We start from the raw sequence: 18,801 nt of genomic DNA on the forward strand, positions 1-18,801 counted from the left end.
CCAAAAGTAAAATAAATATATAAATATGTACATATATGTATAATAAGTTTAGTTAAGAGTCACTGCAGTTGGTTGTTTCATTCTTTTGGCTTTTGGGGGGGGGCTGCTGATGAGCTCCCGAATAAATCACACACTGTGGCTTATCTTATAAATGCCAGCCCTTAGCTTGGCTCCTTTCTAGCCAGCTTTTCTTATCTTAAATTATCTTATCTACCCTTTGCCTCTGGGCTTTTACCTTTCTCTTTTGTAATTCTTGCTTTCACTCTTACTCCATGAGTGGCTGGCCCCTGATTACTCCCTTCCTTGTTCTATCTTGCTCCTTCCTTTCTTCAAATTTCTCCTGTTTAAACCCTCTGCCTGCCAGCCCCGCCTATCCTTTCTCTTGCTTTGCTCTTGGTTGTTCAGCTGTTTGTTAGACCATCAGTGTTTTAGACAGGCAAAGAATCACAGCTTCACAAGTTAAACAAATGGAGAATAAACAAAAGCAACACACCTTAAAACAATATTCTATAACATGTCACTTCATTTGAGATTTGTTCCACCCTCCTCAGCACTTGTAGGGACCCTGTTTTATTTTCTGTTTTCCTTTTTATAAAAACAACCATATGCTTTCTTACTAACTTTTTACTAAAAAGTAAAAGTTTTTGTTTTAGTTTTTGTTTCGTTTTTTTGTTTGTATTTGTTTTAAGAAAGGGTCTTACTGATTGTGTCCTAGGTTGAACTGAAACCTTGTATATCCCCTAAATCCTCCTACCTCAGTCTCCCAAGAGCTCATGCTACCACACTCTACTTATATGAGCTTTTTATTGGTGGTGGTTTGTTTTTGAGACAGGGTCTTACTAGGTAGCCTTGATTACCCCAGAGCTTGGTATCTAGACCATACTGGTTTTGAGCTCATGGAGTTCTCTAAGCAGAGGTTTCTCTCCCACCTGTCAGTACTTGAATAACCAATCAGAGGCTTAATATTAATTACAAACTGTTTGACCTATTACCTCCGGCTTATTATTAACTAACTCTTATAACTTAAATTAACTTATTTTTATTCTATATTTTACCACAAGGCTTGTGGCTTGTTATCTTACATCTTGTTTCCCTGGCAGCTGCTGGCATCTCTCTGACTCTGCCTTCTTTCTCCCTCTGTCTCTGCTTGGATTTCCTGCCTAGCTATATTCTACCTTGCCATAGGCCAAAGAAGCTTCTTTATTAACCAACAATGATAAAACATTCACAGAATACAGAGAGGTATCCCACATCATCTCCCCTTTTCTGTCTAATTAAAAAGAAAGGTTTTAACTTGAATATAGTAAAATTACATATAACAAAACAGGTATCAAGCAAGAATCGCAGTTATAATATTTTGTCTGCTTGTATTTGGCAAAATTAAAATAGTCTCACCTATCTTTGTGAGTCTAAAGTTTTATATCTAATTTATCTTTTATTATAACTAAGGGAAACTATAATCATAACTAATCTTCAACTCCATCAAAGATCCCAGAAGGATATAATATTAAATAGGAAGTATTTTGTAAGTTACTTTCAAAGCTAGAAATGACAGAGACATCTGGCTGCCTGGACAGTCACCCAAAATTCTTCTGTAATCTTGGGGCATCCATATTCAGCCTGCAGGCCTAGAGTATCTGGCAGATTTCTCAGTGAAGCAGAAAATTTGAAGGACTATCCTGCTTATTTTGTCTGTCACTTTCCTCTGTGTGCAGAATGTCTGGCAGACTCATGAAGCAGGAACCCTGATGTGGGTCATGCATGTCCATTTCATACAGCATGCAGTCAAGCAGTCCAGGCAGAACAGTTTCTTACCCAAATGACTAGCCTTCCCACATTGAAAGTAAACTTCATAAGGAGCTTCTTCAATGCCCATCGTCCTTTTGAAATAATTAGTGTTTCCAGAAGCAGACGTGTCTCTCTGTCGAGAAAAGTCTAAGTTCCAAAACATTTTAGATGCCATATTCTGTAGGTCTTTGAAGTGTTTGAAGATGACCTATCCATCTGAAATATGCCTGCATATCTAGAAAACTAACATGACTATAAGTTTGACTATTATAGATGACTATTAATTTGTATTTAACAATACATTATATTTTTAAATGAGCTATATAAACATTATACCTTAAGCAAGACTAGAAATATACATGTAGCATCATAAAATTGACCTTAAATTTGTATCAGTATACAAAAATCCTTTAAACAAGAATAGAAAAATGCCGGGTGGTGGTGGCACATTCATTTGATCCCAGCACGGGAGGCAGAGGCAGGTGAATCCCTGTGAATTCAAGGCCAGCCTGGTCTATAACAGCTAGTTCCAGGACAGCTAGGACTGTTACACAGGGAAACCCTGTCTCGAAAAATCAAAAAAAAAAAAAAAAAGAGAGAGAGAGAGAAAGAAAAGAATAGAAAAATATATAGTGTAACAAAATTAACCTTAAGTTTTGTATCACTACACCAAAATCTGTATCAAAGCTAAATATCTGCGATTAATAGTTGTCTTTTTATTCTTTATTCCCCTAAATATAATAAACATTCATAACCTACCAAAAAGCATCTAAAACTCTTGGGAATGTGGACATTGTTTTCTCCAAACTGCTTCCTGCTGTCTGTGGAGAAGTATTTTTGTTTTTCGAGATGGGTTTCTCTGTGTAGCATCCCTGGTAGCAGCAGCTAAATCTGCCACACAGTGTGCCTCTCTAACCAGAGGCCTGTGTGAGACTGTGGAAACCTGTCACACTGTTTAGCTCATGGTGGCTGGCATTCAGCTCCATCTTGCAGTCAGCCGTTGGGAGATGCATCTCTGTACTGTTGTTGATGTGAGACTGTGAGAATAGGAAGCTCAGTGAAGCTCCATTTCTGTGCATTCAGAACTTTTTGTTTTTAAACTTTCTCTGGCCCTATGGAAATTTGAGAGCCTTGCATTGGGTGCCATTTGTAACTAACTGAAGGTTTCTCCTCTCTTGCCTGCTAGTTCCTGAATAACTGCTCCAAGGCTTAATATTTATTACAAACTGTTTAGCCTACTAGCTCATGCTTATTATTAACTAGCTCTTAGAACTTAAATTAAACCTATTTCTATTCCATATTTTACTGCAAGGGTCATGGCTTGTTACCTCACATCTTGCTTCCCCAGCAACTGCTGGCATCTCCCTAACTCTGCTTTCTTTCTCCCTTTTTTTCCTTGGATTTCCTGCCTGGCTGTTAGCCAAATCAGCTTCTTTATTTACCAATGGCAATAAGACATATTCACAGCATCTCACATTGGAGATCTGCCAGCCTCGGCCTCAGAGTGCTAGGTAAAGGGTGGGTGTCACCATGCCTGGGTTATAAGAGAGATTCTTTTGTACTTTGCTTATTTTGCTTAGTAAACTCTCTTGGAAATCATGTAGCACTTGCTAATTCTTCCAAATAGTAATAATGTAAGAACTTGGCTTTAGATTGCTTTTTCACTTTAGTTGCATTCTTTCATATGCCAAGTGTTTATATTTAAACTACTTTAAAAACATTTTTTAAAATTTGTATTTTATGTATATGGTTGTTTTGCCTGTATGTAAGTCTGTGCACTGTGTGCAAGCCTAGTTCCTATTGAGGCTAGAAGAGGGCCTTGGATCTCCTAGAATTGGAGTTGGCAGACTGCTGGGAGCTGCTGTGTGGGTGCTAGGAATCAAACCTGGGTTTTTAGGAAGAGAAGCCAGTAAGATCTTTATTTACCCTTGAGCCATCTCTTCAGTCCGCCTCCCACAAGTTTTTCTTTGATTCCCTAGTTTCTGTTTATGTAGACATCCCCTAATGTGTTGTCTTTCTTTTTCTTCTTCTTTTTTCTTTCTCTTTTCTTTGCTACTAAGGCATTATACCCAGACAGACACAGTTATATATTTCAGCACTTTGAACATTATTAAATGGACTCATGCTGATTGAATTACTGGTGGGAATATATTGCTGTGTTCATAAAATCTTTGTGGATAAGTCTGGGTGAAGTTTGGCTTCTGCTTTTGTCTTTACTATAGAATTATTTAGAACTCATGAATTTAGTCTTGTTAAAATAAAAATCATGCTATAAAAACTGTGACCCCCCCCTCCAACACTTTTAGAAGTCAACTCAATAGAAAATAGCAAAATACTCTTATTCTTTGCTCTTCAGGAAGGAACTTTACTTTCTTCTTTTGTAAACGATTTGATTTTATGTGCATTGATGTTTTGCCTTCATGTGTGTAATTGTGTGTTGGATCCCCTGGAACTGGAATAACATACAGTTGTGGGCTGCCATGTGGGTGTTGGGAATTAAACTCAGGTCCTTTGGAAGAACAGCCAATTCTCTTAACTGCTGAGGCATCTCTCCAACCCCTCAACTTTACTTTCTTGTAATTTATAATTGTAACTCAGTGAAACCGTGTGTTAAATCACACTCTTGACATTTTCATCATAAAAAAGTTTTATTTATGTTTTCATTGAAACTGTCACTAATGTATAAATAAATGGGTTAGTTTTTCCTTAAGTGTAGTTAATTATTACTTGTAAAACTTTGGTTACATATACTCCTGGAGAACTAAATAAGAACGAATATAGGATGTTGTAAGATGACTGTCTGAAACATGGTTCCAAATCTTTAGAATGTTAGCATATTCATGAAAACTCTTCGCTGTTTGTTCTAAGTTTTCTTCTCTTTAGATTGCAGAGCAATCTAACAGAAGCCATAACTTGTCTGACAAAGAGTAAAGTTATGGGGGCTGGAGAGACGGCTCAGAGGTTAAGAGCATTGCCTGCTCTTCCAAAGGTCCTGAGTTCAATTCCTAGCAACCACATGGTGGCTCACAACCATTTGTATTGGGGTCTGGTGCCCTCTTCTGACCTGCAGGCACACACACAGAATATTGTATACATAATAAATAAATAAATATTAAAAAAAGAGTAAAGTTATGAAATCTAATAATGTGTTCTCACTCATAAGTGGCTTTTAGACATAAAGCAAGAAAAAACCAGCCTACAATTCACAATCCCAGAGAATTTAGATAACAAAGAGGACCCTAAAAGAGACATACATGGATCTATTCTAATCTACATGGGAAGTAGAAAATAACAATATCTCCTGAGTAAATTTGGAGCGTGGTGATCATGAGAGAAGGCAGTAAAGGAAAAATATAGCTTAATAAAAACAGTAATTTAAAAAAAATAAATTTGATAAATGTGCTATGTATCTGCTTTTAGAATTTGAAAAAAAGAAAAGAGATTAACAATAACCCTGGTTGTACAGTATGAATGGTCTAATTAATTAAGACTTAGCTATATTTTTACGTGATATTCGTGATTTTTATTTTTCATGAAAAGCTGATTGCTCTGTAGCTGTTCTTTTTAAAACCCATTTTTAGTTATTCTGCAAGTCACTATTATGTAAAATTAGAATGTGACATTGATGATATGTTGTTTATATACATCATTCACATTTGAGCAAGTAGAATTCTTGTATCTTTTTTTTTTCTTTCCGTTTTTGAGACAGGGTTTCTCTGTAGCTTTTGGAGCCTGTCCTGGAACTAGCTCTTGTAGTCCAGGCTGACCTCAAACTCACAGAGATCCATCTGCCTCTGCCTCCCGAGTGCTGGGATTAAAGGCGTGTGCCATTACCACCCGGCTTTTCTTGTATCATTTTTAGAATGCCCTTTTCAGCTCAGGATCAATTTAGTGTTCTTTCCTTTCTCCTTCCTTATCACCTATATGTTATTTAAGTAGATGTAATTTTAGTAACTGTCTTCCCCTGTAATGAGCCCTGTAACTGGTCAGAGAGATGATGGCTTAGTAGTTTCATGGTGGCTCACAGCCATCCAATTTCAGGACATTTGTTGCCCTCTTCTGCCCTCCTTGGGCACTAGGCAAAACATTAATACACACACATAAATCTAAAAATTGTACAGCCTTATAACTGTAAGATTTGTAAATGTCAGGGGAAGTTCTGATAAAATTTTTCTTTACAGTACTTTACATTAAAATGGTAAACATCAAAATTTTTAAAATTATAGACTCATCAAATTGCATGCTAAATATAGTGTATGAGTGACTTTTCTTATTGTGAGAAAATCCCCAACAAGAAGCAACTTTGAAGGTATAATCAATCAATCCATCATGATGGGGAAGTCCTAGCAGCAGGCAGCTGGCTACACTGCATACCCATTCAGGAAGCAGAGATGATTAGGTGCCAGTGCTTAGCTCACCCTCTCCTTTTTATGCAATCCTCGACCCTTGGAATTGTGCTGCTCATATTCAAGGTGGGTCTTTTCACCTCTAATTGGATAATCCCCCATAGATAGACATGCATAGAGGCTTGTTTCCTTGCTGATCCGAGATCTTTCCAAGTTGATAATAGCAGCAATCACATTTATCTATATATAAACAATCTGGTTTCTCAAGACAGGGTTTCTCTGTATAACAACTTTGGCTGCTCTGGAACTGACTCTGTAGACCAGGCTGGTCTCAAACTCAGCCATCTGCCTGCCTCTAGTGCTGGAATTAAAGGTGTGTGCTACCACTGTCTCATTCCTCCAAACTGTTACTATAGAATGTTTCAATGCCAGCTTTTGTTTGTTGGTTGAGTCCCTGTATAGTTGATAAACTACTCTCCCCTTCCCTCCCTTCTTCTCCCTTCTTCTATTTGTTTGTTTGTTTATTTGAAGGAGCTGGTATAGGCCAACATTAAATATCTATCGATAATATTTAGTACTTAACACAGTAATTAGTATTTTGCCTGCTCTTACAGTGTTTTAGTTAAGAACCTTGTATTGCCCTGTTTTGTTCTGTGGAGAATTAGCCCTTTTCTTACCCCTAAGATTATTAGCTAGAGTCAGTGCATTTTTAAAAGAAATAGAATTCGGGCCTGGAAAGATGGCTTAGTGGTTAAGAACACTAATTGCTCCTCAAAAAACCCGGGTTCAATTCCCAGCACCCAGAAGGCAGCTCACAACTCTCTGTAACTCATAATTGTGGTACTATAAGCAGGCAAAACACCAATACTCATAAAATAAACAAAAGAATTTAAAAACAAATCAAAATCAGTAGAATGTGTTTTGAAACGCTTTTCTAGGTTTCTAACTTTATTACAATGCTAGATACGGAACAAGGGGCCTTGTGTATGCTGGGCAGGTGCTCTGCCAGCCACCCTTCCAACCCAGGACACAGGCTTACACCAAAGCCTGTAATCATAGCTTAGGTCTTGAGTGTTCTTGAGGTACTTTAGAGGTTGCTCAAATCAACTATTTAATAATTAACAGGTACACAGATTGTACAGTGGTTGTCTAAGATGAACATGAACAGAGGACTAGTTTTTAGAATTGATATTAAATCCACTTTTTGCACATGTGACCCAGAAAACCTGATCAAGTCATTGCATGAGTTCATAACTTCTTTAGATATCATTATGAATCATTACTTTATGAAAATCCAGTTCATAAGAGTAATGGGAACAGGAATATTTGGCCATTCTTGAAGTAGGTTTTTGTACAAATACAAATTTTGTGTGTATTACACTAAAACATAGAAAGATTACAGTCATAAAATCACTAGTCAGATCAGAAATTTGAGGTTTGAAATGACAAAAATTGGTGTCAGATTGAAGGTAAAATTGTATGTTCTGTCTTGTCATTCTTTGTTTAATCAGCTTTTCCATTGTAAGTAAAGGTTTTGTTTCTTCTGTACGAATACAGATTTAATCTTATGGGTTTGCATTTACTGGTTTCGTTATTCATGGTTCTGAAATTCAGACTGTTAAAACTGAGAGACTTCTCATTTTAAATAAATTGATAGAGCAGCACAGTGGCCTGTGTTCAGGACAGTTCATATCTTTATGAAACATTCAATATTTTGTATATTTTTTGCTACAGAATTCACAATTGTTAGTTCCCTGAACTTCTTTAGACTCTATTGTATCTTTGAGGTAGTACACAGCTCCCTTTATAAAATCTGATCAGTTTTCAATGTTATGGTGTACATGTGGCTCTAGTGGTTTCACTGAAATGAGTATGGAACTTCTTTCTGCCTGTCACAAACTGCTCATGTCTATTGTTAGGAAATTATGAAGCAAGAATGACTAGTATGAGGAATAAAGTTTTGCTAATAATCATGTTGAGTTAAATATATATTTTTCTTATTTATTTATTTATTTATTTATTAAATATTTAAATAGTCTGTCTGTGTGTATGCCTGCAGGCCAGAAGAGGGCACCAGACCCCATTACAGATGGTTGTGAGCCACCATGTGGTTGCTAGGAATTGAACTCAGGACCTTTGGAAGAGCAAGCAATGCTCTTAACCTCTGAGCCATCTCTCCAGCCCTTATTATTTTTTATTGAAAAAAATTCCCTCCCCTCCCCCAACTCCTCTCCCCCTGCCCTCATTCTTCTCCCCCTCCCACTCCAGTCCAAAGAGCTCTCAGGGTTCTCTGCCCTGTGGGAAGTCCAAGGTCCTCCCCCCTCCATCCAGGTCTAGGAAGGTGAGCATCCAGACTGGTTAGGCTCCCACAAAGCCAGTACATGCAGTAGGATCAAAACCCAGTGCCACTGTCCTTGGCTTCTCCTGTGTTAAATATATTAAATACTAGACTTTCAAAACATTTACTTTAAAAAACATTCATTTACCTATCTTTCCTGTGTGTTAATATGTGTGAGAGTGTAGGCACATATATACCAAGGTGCATTTGTGGATGTCATGGGGACAACTTTTATGAATTGGTTCTTGCCTTCTACCTTTTTGAAACAGGTCTTCTTCCTGATACTGCAATGCCACATGTTCTGGGCTAGCTGATTCCAAAGCTTCTGGGCAGTTCTGTCTCATCGTAAAAGTGCTAGGACTCCAGATGCATGCTTCCCACATGCAGCTTTTTATGTGGGTTCCATAGACTTAGCTCCAGCTGTCATTCTGGCACTGCTAGAACTTGTACTCAGTGAGCTATTTCTTCATCCCTAATAGAGTACGTTGCCAATATTTCCTATTCCTATTACTTTTAGGAAGTCAATTTGCATTAAGTGATAACTCATTTCTTATTATTTCTAAGTAATTTATGAACTCACCCAATGACCTGATCCATGTACACAGAGTAGATGAAGCACAAACTAGCTCTCTGTGCTTTATAGTCTTCTTAGACAACCACTGTATAATCTATGTGTTTGTTAGAGTTTCACATGCTTTCTTCTTATGGTTGATTGGTTGCACAGAAGAGCAATTGCCAATTCTATGCTAAATACCAAAGTGATTATGTCTGACATAGACTGACAAAAACATCTTTTTTGGTCTAAGATGTTTGTTTACGCATTTCAGTTATTCTGTATAAATTGACACCTTTTTGTAAGGGATACAAAGTGAGATGGAAGCAGTTGATCTTTTTCTCATTTCACTAGTCACCTACAAAAGCTGTATATAATGCCAGGCATTGGAATCATCCAGACTCAGAAGAACTGCCTGGACCACCGGTAGTAAAACCTCAGAGTGTCACAGTAAGTAAAGCTTTTTATTTTTCTCTCTTAAAACAATTTATAAGTTAATCTAGATAGTTACTGTCTTAATTTTTGTTCTCAAGGTTATAATTGAAAAGCCTTACAAATTAAAACTTTGTAGGAAGAGTTCAGGGCCAAGCTAGGCATCATACTGAAACCCTATTTCAGAAACCAAACAACAAGAAAAAACTAAAGCAAAGCATTTAATCATGACTGATGTTTCATAGAATTTATAGTTTTTAGGGTTTAAGAAAAATTATTCCTTATATGAAGTATTAGTATTGATCCTTTGTATGTGTGGTATTATGCATGTATTTGTGTGGATGTGTGTACAGGTATGTTGTACAACTTGTAAGAGTCCTCTGTCATGTGGGTTCTGGGAATCAAGCTCAGGTTGTCAGGCTTGCTTGTTAAATACCTTTAACCTGCTAAGTAATCTCACTGGCCCTCTCCCTAATTTTTTGAGAAAGGGTCTCATTGAATTTGACTAGTACCACTAGACTAGTGAGCTTCAAGGATCCACTGATCTTCACCCTAAACTGATGCGGTGGTGTTTCTGCTTTGCTGCTGTTTTGTTTTGTTTGTTTGTTTGTTTGTTTATTTATTTTTATGCATATATACCGAGGATCCAAACTCAGCTCTTTATGCATGGCAGGCACTTTACCAAATAAGCATTGTCCCCAGCCTCTTGATCCTCAGAACTTAAAGCTAGGCATGATAGTCCAGACCTGTAATCCCAGCAGTTGAAAGAAGGTAGAATCGTCACCAGTTCATTGCCAACGAGAGCTACATAGCAAGACCCAGTCTAACTCCTTTCCCAAAAGTTATATTCTACAAAAAGTGGATTTTTAAAAAAAAGTTTGGTGCCTCTGTTTTTTTAAATAATTATTTTATCTTTGTGTTTTACCTGAATCTTTCTATATCTTTAAGTGACTTTCATTTCTTAGTTTGCTTTTCATAGAGATGATATTACATTGCATTAATACTTTCCAAATCAAAATTTTTGTAAAATATTCTTGCATAGGTATAGTGACATACCCAAAAGGCAACCAGGAGGCTCAGATCTCAAATTGAAGGTCTACATATACATAGTGAGGACCCCTCACTCCTTGAAAAAAAATGTATTTTCAATAAAGGGATTTGTAGTATTATACATTAAAACTCTTAGCTTAATAGTGAAGCCTTCATCATCTGGAGTTATCAAAGGAATGAATTACAACATTAACAAAAATTTGGGGATAGAGTTTTAAATAAGGCCCTTATGCATACACAAATATTCATTCTCAGTTCCAAGAATAGAAATATTCTTTTCCTTAAATTGATTATGATGTCACCATCAAACAGTATTTTTGATTTATATTGCTTTTAGTTTCCTTTGCTTTTATGATTCTTTTGCCATAGTTTTTCTGAAGCTCTAACTGCTTATCAATGCTACTTATGCATGCAATTGTGGTTCTTTATTTTTTTTTAACAGTTCTGGAAGCAACAGGTGATGTGAAATGCGAAGTTTAAAAAAGCTAGAAGTATTTGTCAAGTGGTTCTTTTGTGTGTGAAGAATTTAGGTCTTAGTATTGCATGGAATTTAAATTACCTTTTAGGGCCTTTCAGCAGCCTCCCTCTTCTCCCTTTGGAAAAAAAAAGAAAAAAAATTTCATTTACTTTTTAAAAGCTAAATTTGTCACATAGACAAGATGTTACCTTTTAAAATATTTGCTTAGAACAACTAATTTAATACCTTTATCAATAGGTGAGGCTGTCTTCAAAGGAACCAAATCAAAAAGATGATGGAGTTTTTAAGGCTCCTGCACCACCACTCAAAGTGATAAAAACTGTGACAATACCTACTCAGCCCTACCAAGATATAGTTACTGCACTGAAATGCAGAAAAGAAGACAAAGAAGTAAGCGGCCGTATACAGTTTTACTGCACGTGGATAGATTTCTATGTGTAACATATAGCCTTTTGTCTTAAACAAATATCACTACACTGATAGTCAGAGTTTTGAACCACAAACGTACCTTGACCTACTAGTACTGGTGATTTAAAAACATTTTTGTGGACATCAAATGAATGAATGATTGTATAGGCTTTTTTTTTTATTAAGTACAGTAAGCCTATAGATTTAAATATTCTAGTTTATAGTTAAAAAAGAGGTGGACTTATTTTTTTCTTGGCAGTTATATACTGTTGTTCAGCACGTGAAGCACTTCAATGATGTGGTGGAATTTGGTGAAAATCAAGAGTTCACTGATGACATTGAATACTTGTTAAGTGGCTTAAAGAGTACTCAGCCTCTAAACACACGTTGCCTTAGGTAAGATCTTAATTTTACATAATGTTGTGTATGCTATGTCATTAATATTTTTCACCTACGTGGCTTTAAATTTGTTAGTAAAGCTAGGCATTAAAAAATTGTGTGTTGATAATCAGTGATGTGTTAAATGTTCCCTTTTTAAATATAGTATAGGCTTCAGTTTCCAGATGCTAAAAGAATAAAAGTATACTAAGAAATCTGAGGTTTTGTTTTTTAAAATTATCTCAGAGTTTCAGACTTCAAGTGATAGATTGATTTGAGCAGGGATTTGGGTCATCTTTTATGTATGATAATAGATTGTACACCTTGACTTGGTTTGAATTTCTATAGTCAGTTGGAATATATCCAATCAAATGTAACCACTTCTAGTTTTCTTATAACAGTGGTATTATGAAAGATAACTAGAATTTTACAATTTTAATGGTTGTAGTGACTTGAGGAATACACTACAGATATCACGCTGTTCATTTTTATAAAGCTAGTATGCTCAATCACACTCTAAACCTTGGAACATATTTTAAAATTTTGGTTTTTCATGTTTTTTTATATTTTGTGGTGTCTGTACTTTAAACCTGCTTCCTTTTCATTTGCTTGTTTGGAATTATGCAAACTATAGCTAATCTCCTAGCAATTTTTAGCTGTTCTAACATAGTCTGTTTCCTTCTAGTGTTATTAGCTTAGCTACTAAATGTGCCATGCCCAGTTTCCGAATGCACTTGAGAGCACATGGGATGGTTGCGATGGTCTTTAAAACCTTGGATGATTCCCAGCACCATCAGGTATTTTTTAAGTGTTTGAGGTTGAGAGATATATGTAAAAAATTATAGTCTTTCAATATATCAGAAAATACCTTCACTGGATATCCATATAAGTGAATTAAAAATTGAATTTATTTGCTTGATAAGTAGAGATGATAGCCATATGTTTTTGCTTCATAAATCACATTTTCTGGAGATATTTTTCTTAAAAAAGTTTTTGTTATATTTGTAATATAATGGTTTATATTATTAAAATCTCACTCATCTATTAGTTAACATACTATGCTGTATATTTTATGCTATAAAACCTGTTTCCTCTATTCAGAAGAATCTTTTAATACTGTTTGATATTAATGATATGAAAAGGGGTTTTGAAATATGGCCATGATTTTAAAAATATTTGGCTTATTGTTGGATCTGGAGAATAGCTGTGTTGTGAAAAGGAATAAATAATAAAGGTTACCTAACCAAAGTTAGTTCCAGTGTCATCAAAATCGTCATTACCAAACTTAACAGTGATATATTGAGGTGGCCTTGTATGAAAGAAAATTACTTTATAAATACAAATTGAGTGATACAAAATTAATAGTGGTTTTTCTAAAACCAAAAGTAATATAATTAAAGTGTGTGAACATTCCTCTGTACCCAGGTTGTACTGGACACAGAATAATGAGGACAGAAAGACAAGAAATGCATAGTTTGCTTTATTATCCAGTTAGGCATAGCCATAGACATTCTTTCCTTCATGAGTCCCTCAGGTCTTTACTCTGGCATCCAAATTTCAAAAAATGCTTCGTAAACATTTAATCAAGGGTCCTGAAGAGATGGTTCAGCAGTAAAGGACCTGAATTTGGTTTCTATCCATGTATTCTTAGGGCATTTGTCTACCAAAGACCGACTTTATTAACGTTAATCTAAAACATACCACCTTGAATATTTGAAGAACACATTTTGTTGATGCTTTATTAGAAACAGTTACTAGGTGCTAGGTATGTAGCTCAGTTGCTTGCTTAGGAAACCTGAGGCCCTGGGTTTGACCCCTAGCACTGCATAAACCAGGTACTCAGGCAACAAAGGCAAGTGGATCTCCAGTGTCTATAGTGAGTTCCAGACCAGTTAGAACTATATAATAAGACCGTATCTAAAAAGTAAGTTACTGGAATAAAATATTTAGGAAAGAAATTAGTCCAGTTACATTTGTTTCCTTTAAAAAATTATTTCCTTAGCCGGACGGTGGTGGTGCATGCCTTTAATCCCAGCACTCGGGAGGCAGAGGCCAGCCTGGTCTACAAGAGCTAGTTCCAGGACAGGAACCAAAAGCTACGGAGAAACCCTGTCTCGGAAAAAAAAAAAAAAAAAAAAAATTATTTCCTTGCTTTTATGTGTATGCCTGGTGCTTGCAGAAGCCAGAAGATAGCATTGGATTTCCTAGAATTAAAGTTACAGGCCATAGTAGATGAGCTACCACTACCGTATGTGTGCTGGGAATAGAGCTCAGGTACCCTGGGAGAACAGTTAGTGCTTGCCCTTAACTGTTGAGTCATCTCTTCAGCCCCCCTAATTAAATTTATTTCAGTCCTCTGTATATTGTTGTAAGCTCAGTTGGCTGTATTCTACAGAGGGAAAATGTGTTTTGATACGAATTATAAACACATTTGTTACTATATTTGAACCAAAAATTGGCATGTCTATGTTGCAAAGAACATTAAATGTATATTGTAAAAGGAAATATTTATATGTTGTATAATGCATAAAAATGTTCTATAAGCTCCTCAAAGAAATGGGTAGTTGACTTTATATTCTAGTTGAACATTCATTAGAAAAGGATGATGGAGAGAGAAAAATAAAACACCATCCCTCCACACTTTTAGTGGGGGGGGGCTGAGACAGGGTTTCTCTATGTTCCAGTCCTAACTGTCCTAGAATTCAATCTGTAGACCAGGCTGGCCTTGAACTCCCAGAGATCCATGTGCCTCTGCTTCCCGAGTGCTAGAATTAAAGGTATCTGCCAACACCACTGCCCGGCTGGAGAAAACAGTTTTTAATCAGGATTCTATTTATCAAATAGATTTATTTTCCTAGGATATTTTGGAAGAACACTGAATCAAAGAGTAGGAATTTTAGGCATTTTAACTTATAAATGTTAGTAATATCCTTGGTTTCTAAAATTGTTAGTAATTGCTTTCACGATTATTTCTCTTTTGGGATCTGTTGAAGAATTTGTCCCTCTGTACAGCTGCTCTCATGTACATATTGAGTAGAGATCGTTTGAACATGGATCTTGATAGGGCCAGTCTAGATCTCATGATTCGACTCTTGGAACTGGAACAAGATGCTTCTTCAGCTAAGCTACTGAATGAAAAAGACATGAACAAGATCAAAGAAAAAATCCGAAGACTCTGTGAAACTGTGCACAATAAGCATCTTGATCTAGAAAATATAACGGTAGGTTGTTTCTTTCTATAACAAATAAAGATTATGCTCAGAAAGTCTGATTAGTCACAGTGGCTATTTAGGTTTAACTCTGAACATCATTTCGTGTCCTAATTAGGGTTATTGCTGTGATGAAACACCAAAGCAAATTGGGGAGAAAAGGTTTATTTCAGTTTACACTTACAGGTGCATCACTGAGGGAAGTCACAGCAGGAACCTGGAGGTAGGAGCTGCTGCAGAGGCCATGGAGGGATCCTGCTTACTGGCTTCCTAGGCCTGCTTTCTTATAGAGCCCAGGACTGTCACAGTGGATTGGGCCTCCTCCCATCAGTCACTAATTAAGAAAATGTCCTACAGCCAGATCTTATGGAGGCAATTTTCTTAATTGAAGTTCCCTCTCAGATAGCTGTAGCTTGTGTCAAGTTGATATTATATTAGCCAGCATGCTCCTGGACTCACTAAACTAGCTTATCTATATTTGAGCCTTTCTTGGTTTTGATTTTGCTAGTAAATTGTAACTGTTTCTCTTGTTACATTTTGCCTAATCTTTTTCTTTTCCTTCCCTCTGCATTTAAGCTGTTAATTTGCAACTGGAATTTTTATTTTCTCCATTTCCGAAATCAGAATTAGGAGGATTTGTAAAGTACTTGTAAGCAAACATTTGCTTATGCTAGACTATCTCAGGGTTTCTAGAAGGTTATAGGGGAAATTCCCTAGTCACGTGCCCTTTATGGATCAATGTCCCTACTCACTGTAGGATTATGGACAGTTTTTATTCTGAGCACAATTCCTCAATAGATGATGATAGTCTAATGGGTACAAGACCAGTAAGATAATTGACCTATGGTTTTGAAGAGAGGAGAAAAGATAATTGTTGTATAACTTGATTTTATAAGATAAAACTTCTTTTTTCTATTGCGTACTTAATTAAAAGGACTGCAACATTTGCCACAAAAATTTAGACTCTTATGCTAGTCTCAGTAACCGAAGACTGTCAGTCCATTTAATTATACTAGACTCACTAAGGGATTCATGGGTTCTGAAAAAGATAGAAAATAGGAAAGCCAGCCAATTTTAAACACAGGTTAGGTTCAAAACTCAGATGTGTTCTGTACTTTCTAGAAGTGGAAAATCATTGCAGTTTGTGTATTGCCTATAGTTTGGTTTGGAGGTAGGACAGTATTATACATTTGAAACCAGTAATTTTTACTCACTCCACAATTTTACATCCATTTTTTAGAATAATTATTAAATTTACATTCAAAGTATAGGCTTCATCATGGTATTTTCTTCCATTTTTTGTTTTAATGGAACATCTTTCCCAGTGTTCTCAACACTGAGAGTTACAACTCTCAGTCAACCACAGAAATACTTGCGTGTGCACTTGGGAGGCAGAGGCAGGCGGATCTCTGTGAGTTCGAGGCCAGCCTGGTCTACAAAGGGAGTTCCAGGACAGGCTCCAAAGCTACAGAGAAACTCTGTCTCGAAAAACCAAAAAAAAAAAAGAAATACTTGCGTGTCTGTTTACTGCTGCAGTGTTGATAGCCAAGAAATAGACTAGATCTCCAAGAACAGACGAATAAATAAAAATCTGGGCTATATATAGATGTGGAATTTTACTTATCCATAAAAGAAAATTTTTTTTATTATTCTCATTTTAATTGTTTGAATAAAAAATATGGAAGGCTTCACAGATCTGCATGTCATCCTTGCACAAGGGCCATGCTAATCTTCTCTGTATCGTTCCAGTTTAGTGTGTGTGCTGCCGGAGCAAGCGAGGAAAAATTAATTTAAATTGAACCTATAATTTTTGTTCGCTGATCTTTTTTGTCATCCATTCAGCATTTTAGTTTGAAATTTTTCGTTTGTTAGGGTAAGTAAGTATCAGCATGAAAAATGCTCAGAATATTTTAAATAATTTACATAGTTGAAACCAGAAAGCAGGACTATGTTAGGGTGCCTTTGCTCTTTCAACTCAGTGTCAACTGTTCTTAAATGTAGTTGTTTTTAAATTGTACAGTAGGCTTAAAAGTTGCTTTGTTTAAAGCCGGGCAGTGGTGGTGCACACCTTTAATTCCAGCACTCACAGGTGGATCTCTGAGTTCGAGGCCAGCCTAGTCTACAAGAGCTAGTTCCAGGACAGCCCCCAAAGCTACAGAGAAACTGTCTTGAAAAACCAAACCAAAACAAAAAAGTTGCTTTAATTATTTAAACAATAGTTGCTCACACTGGTTTTGTTATATTAATTGGGTCTGGATTAATTTTCTAGTGTGATGTTTTTGTATATTTTAAAATGGGGTTTGTTTTTTTGTTTCTGTTTTGAGACAGGATTTCTGTGTGTAACCACCACCCTGTCCTGGAACTCCCTCTGTAGACCAGACTGGCCTCGAACTCACAGAGATCCACCTGCCTCTGCCTCCCGAGTGCTGGGATTAATGGCATGCACCACCATTGCTTGACTAATTTTAAAGTTTTTTTATTAATTTTTTTAAATAATATAATTTATAGACAGGTATGATGATGCACACTTTTAATCCCGGCACCTGGGAGGCAGAGGCAGGTGGATCTCTGAGTTCAAAGCCAGTTTGAAGCCCTGTCTTCTCTCCCCCAAAGAAAAAGAGGTCATAAAATTTATCTTTTTTTATATATATTTGTTTTGTTGATAAGGCGTAAGATAACAGTAGTAATAGAGATTTAAACAGATAACTGAGTGCTAATAGTTAACAGAAGTCTTATTAGTAATTTTGCTTTAGATGATTATTTTAGTTTTCAAATAAAAATGCTTAAAATTATAGGCTATTTTTGAATGGCGCTTGTCATGTACTACATAATAACCTAAAATATATAGTTTTTACTAATACAAATTTTTTTATACTCTACTTAAAGATTGTAGCATTAGGTCTTAGCATCATTGTTAAGACTCATGAACTAATAAATTTGGTCATTAAATTATTTCTTGGAGAACCTAGAATGAGAAATGAACCCAATTCAATGCTTTTGTTGTATTGGATTCTTTTTTTTTTTTTTTTTTTTTTTTTTTTTGGTTTTTCGAGACAGGGTTTCTCTGTGGCTTTGGAGCCTGTCCTGGAACTAGCTCTGTAGACCAGGGTGGTCTCAAACTCACAGAGATCCACCTGCCTCTGCCTCCCGAGTGCTGGGATTAAAGGCGGGCGCCACCATCGCCCGGCTCTGTTGTATTGGATTCTAATTCTGTACTTACCCTAGCATAAATTTTCTTTCTGAAGAAATTTTAAAAAGTATTTAGCTCCCTCTAAATTGGTAATACTAAGATTCTCATTGGTGAGTCTTGTTTTATTTTGTACATAATGTATATATTCAGTTTTAAATATAATACATGCCAAGGTGAAAAGTTTTCCCTTTTGAAGAATGTAAGTTCAGGTTCAGGTTGGTGTCTGTACAAAAAAGTCTTTCTGGTCTTTGCTAATTGTTCCCACACTCTTTATTTTTTTTTAAAATGAGTAGTTCATTGGTATGTTACCAGGCGTTAGCATGCTGAACAGTAACTAGATCGCTGCCTCCCATCCTGCTGATTACTTCTTCTTTTAGGCTAAACTTCCTTTATTACACCAAGAACTAGACTACTCTGTTGGAAGGTAACTTTAGGCTTTAAAACCATAGATTCCCAAAGAAAAATGCTAACCTAGTTGTAAATGTGATTCTTATTTGTGTACCATATAGTGGTGGTTTTGAATATATAACGTTGTGACTACATGGAATTTTCTAGCTGCCAAATAGTCCTAAAGAATACAGTTAAAAACATAGTATGGTAAGACTTTGTAGGAAAATAAAAAAAATGGTGA

At 36.1% G+C, this 18,801-nt stretch overlaps 1 protein-coding gene and 1 non-coding gene across 5 annotated transcripts in view; one reads left to right on the forward strand and one right to left on the reverse strand.

Moving 5' to 3' along the window:
• Wapl (WAPL cohesin release factor) overlaps positions 1–18,801 on the forward strand; it is a 73,123-nt gene that overhangs the window by 35,231 nt on the left and 19,091 nt on the right. For 3 of the 4 annotated variants that reach the window (XM_057769374.1, XM_057769373.1, XM_057769377.1), the window contains exons 5-9: positions 9,380–9,475; positions 11,223–11,375; positions 11,653–11,789; positions 12,457–12,568; positions 14,765–14,992. In XM_057769374.1, coding sequence (XP_057625357.1) covers positions 9,380–9,475; positions 11,223–11,375; positions 11,653–11,789; positions 12,457–12,568; positions 14,765–14,992 — 726 coding nt within the window. The remainder of the gene's footprint in view (positions 1–9,379; positions 9,476–11,222; positions 11,376–11,652; positions 11,790–12,456; positions 12,569–14,764; positions 14,993–18,801) is intronic. The other variant, XM_057769376.1, reaches the window with a different exon arrangement.
• On the reverse strand, positions 16,653–16,756 carry LOC130875272 (U6 spliceosomal RNA). Its single transcript, XR_009057203.1, has one exon. It is a non-coding gene; the product is annotated as a U6 spliceosomal RNA (small nuclear RNA).

This window comes from Chionomys nivalis, chromosome 5, assembly GCF_950005125.1.
Source record: "Chionomys nivalis chromosome 5, mChiNiv1.1, whole genome shotgun sequence".
Taxonomy (NCBI): domain Eukaryota; kingdom Metazoa; phylum Chordata; class Mammalia; order Rodentia; family Cricetidae; genus Chionomys; species Chionomys nivalis.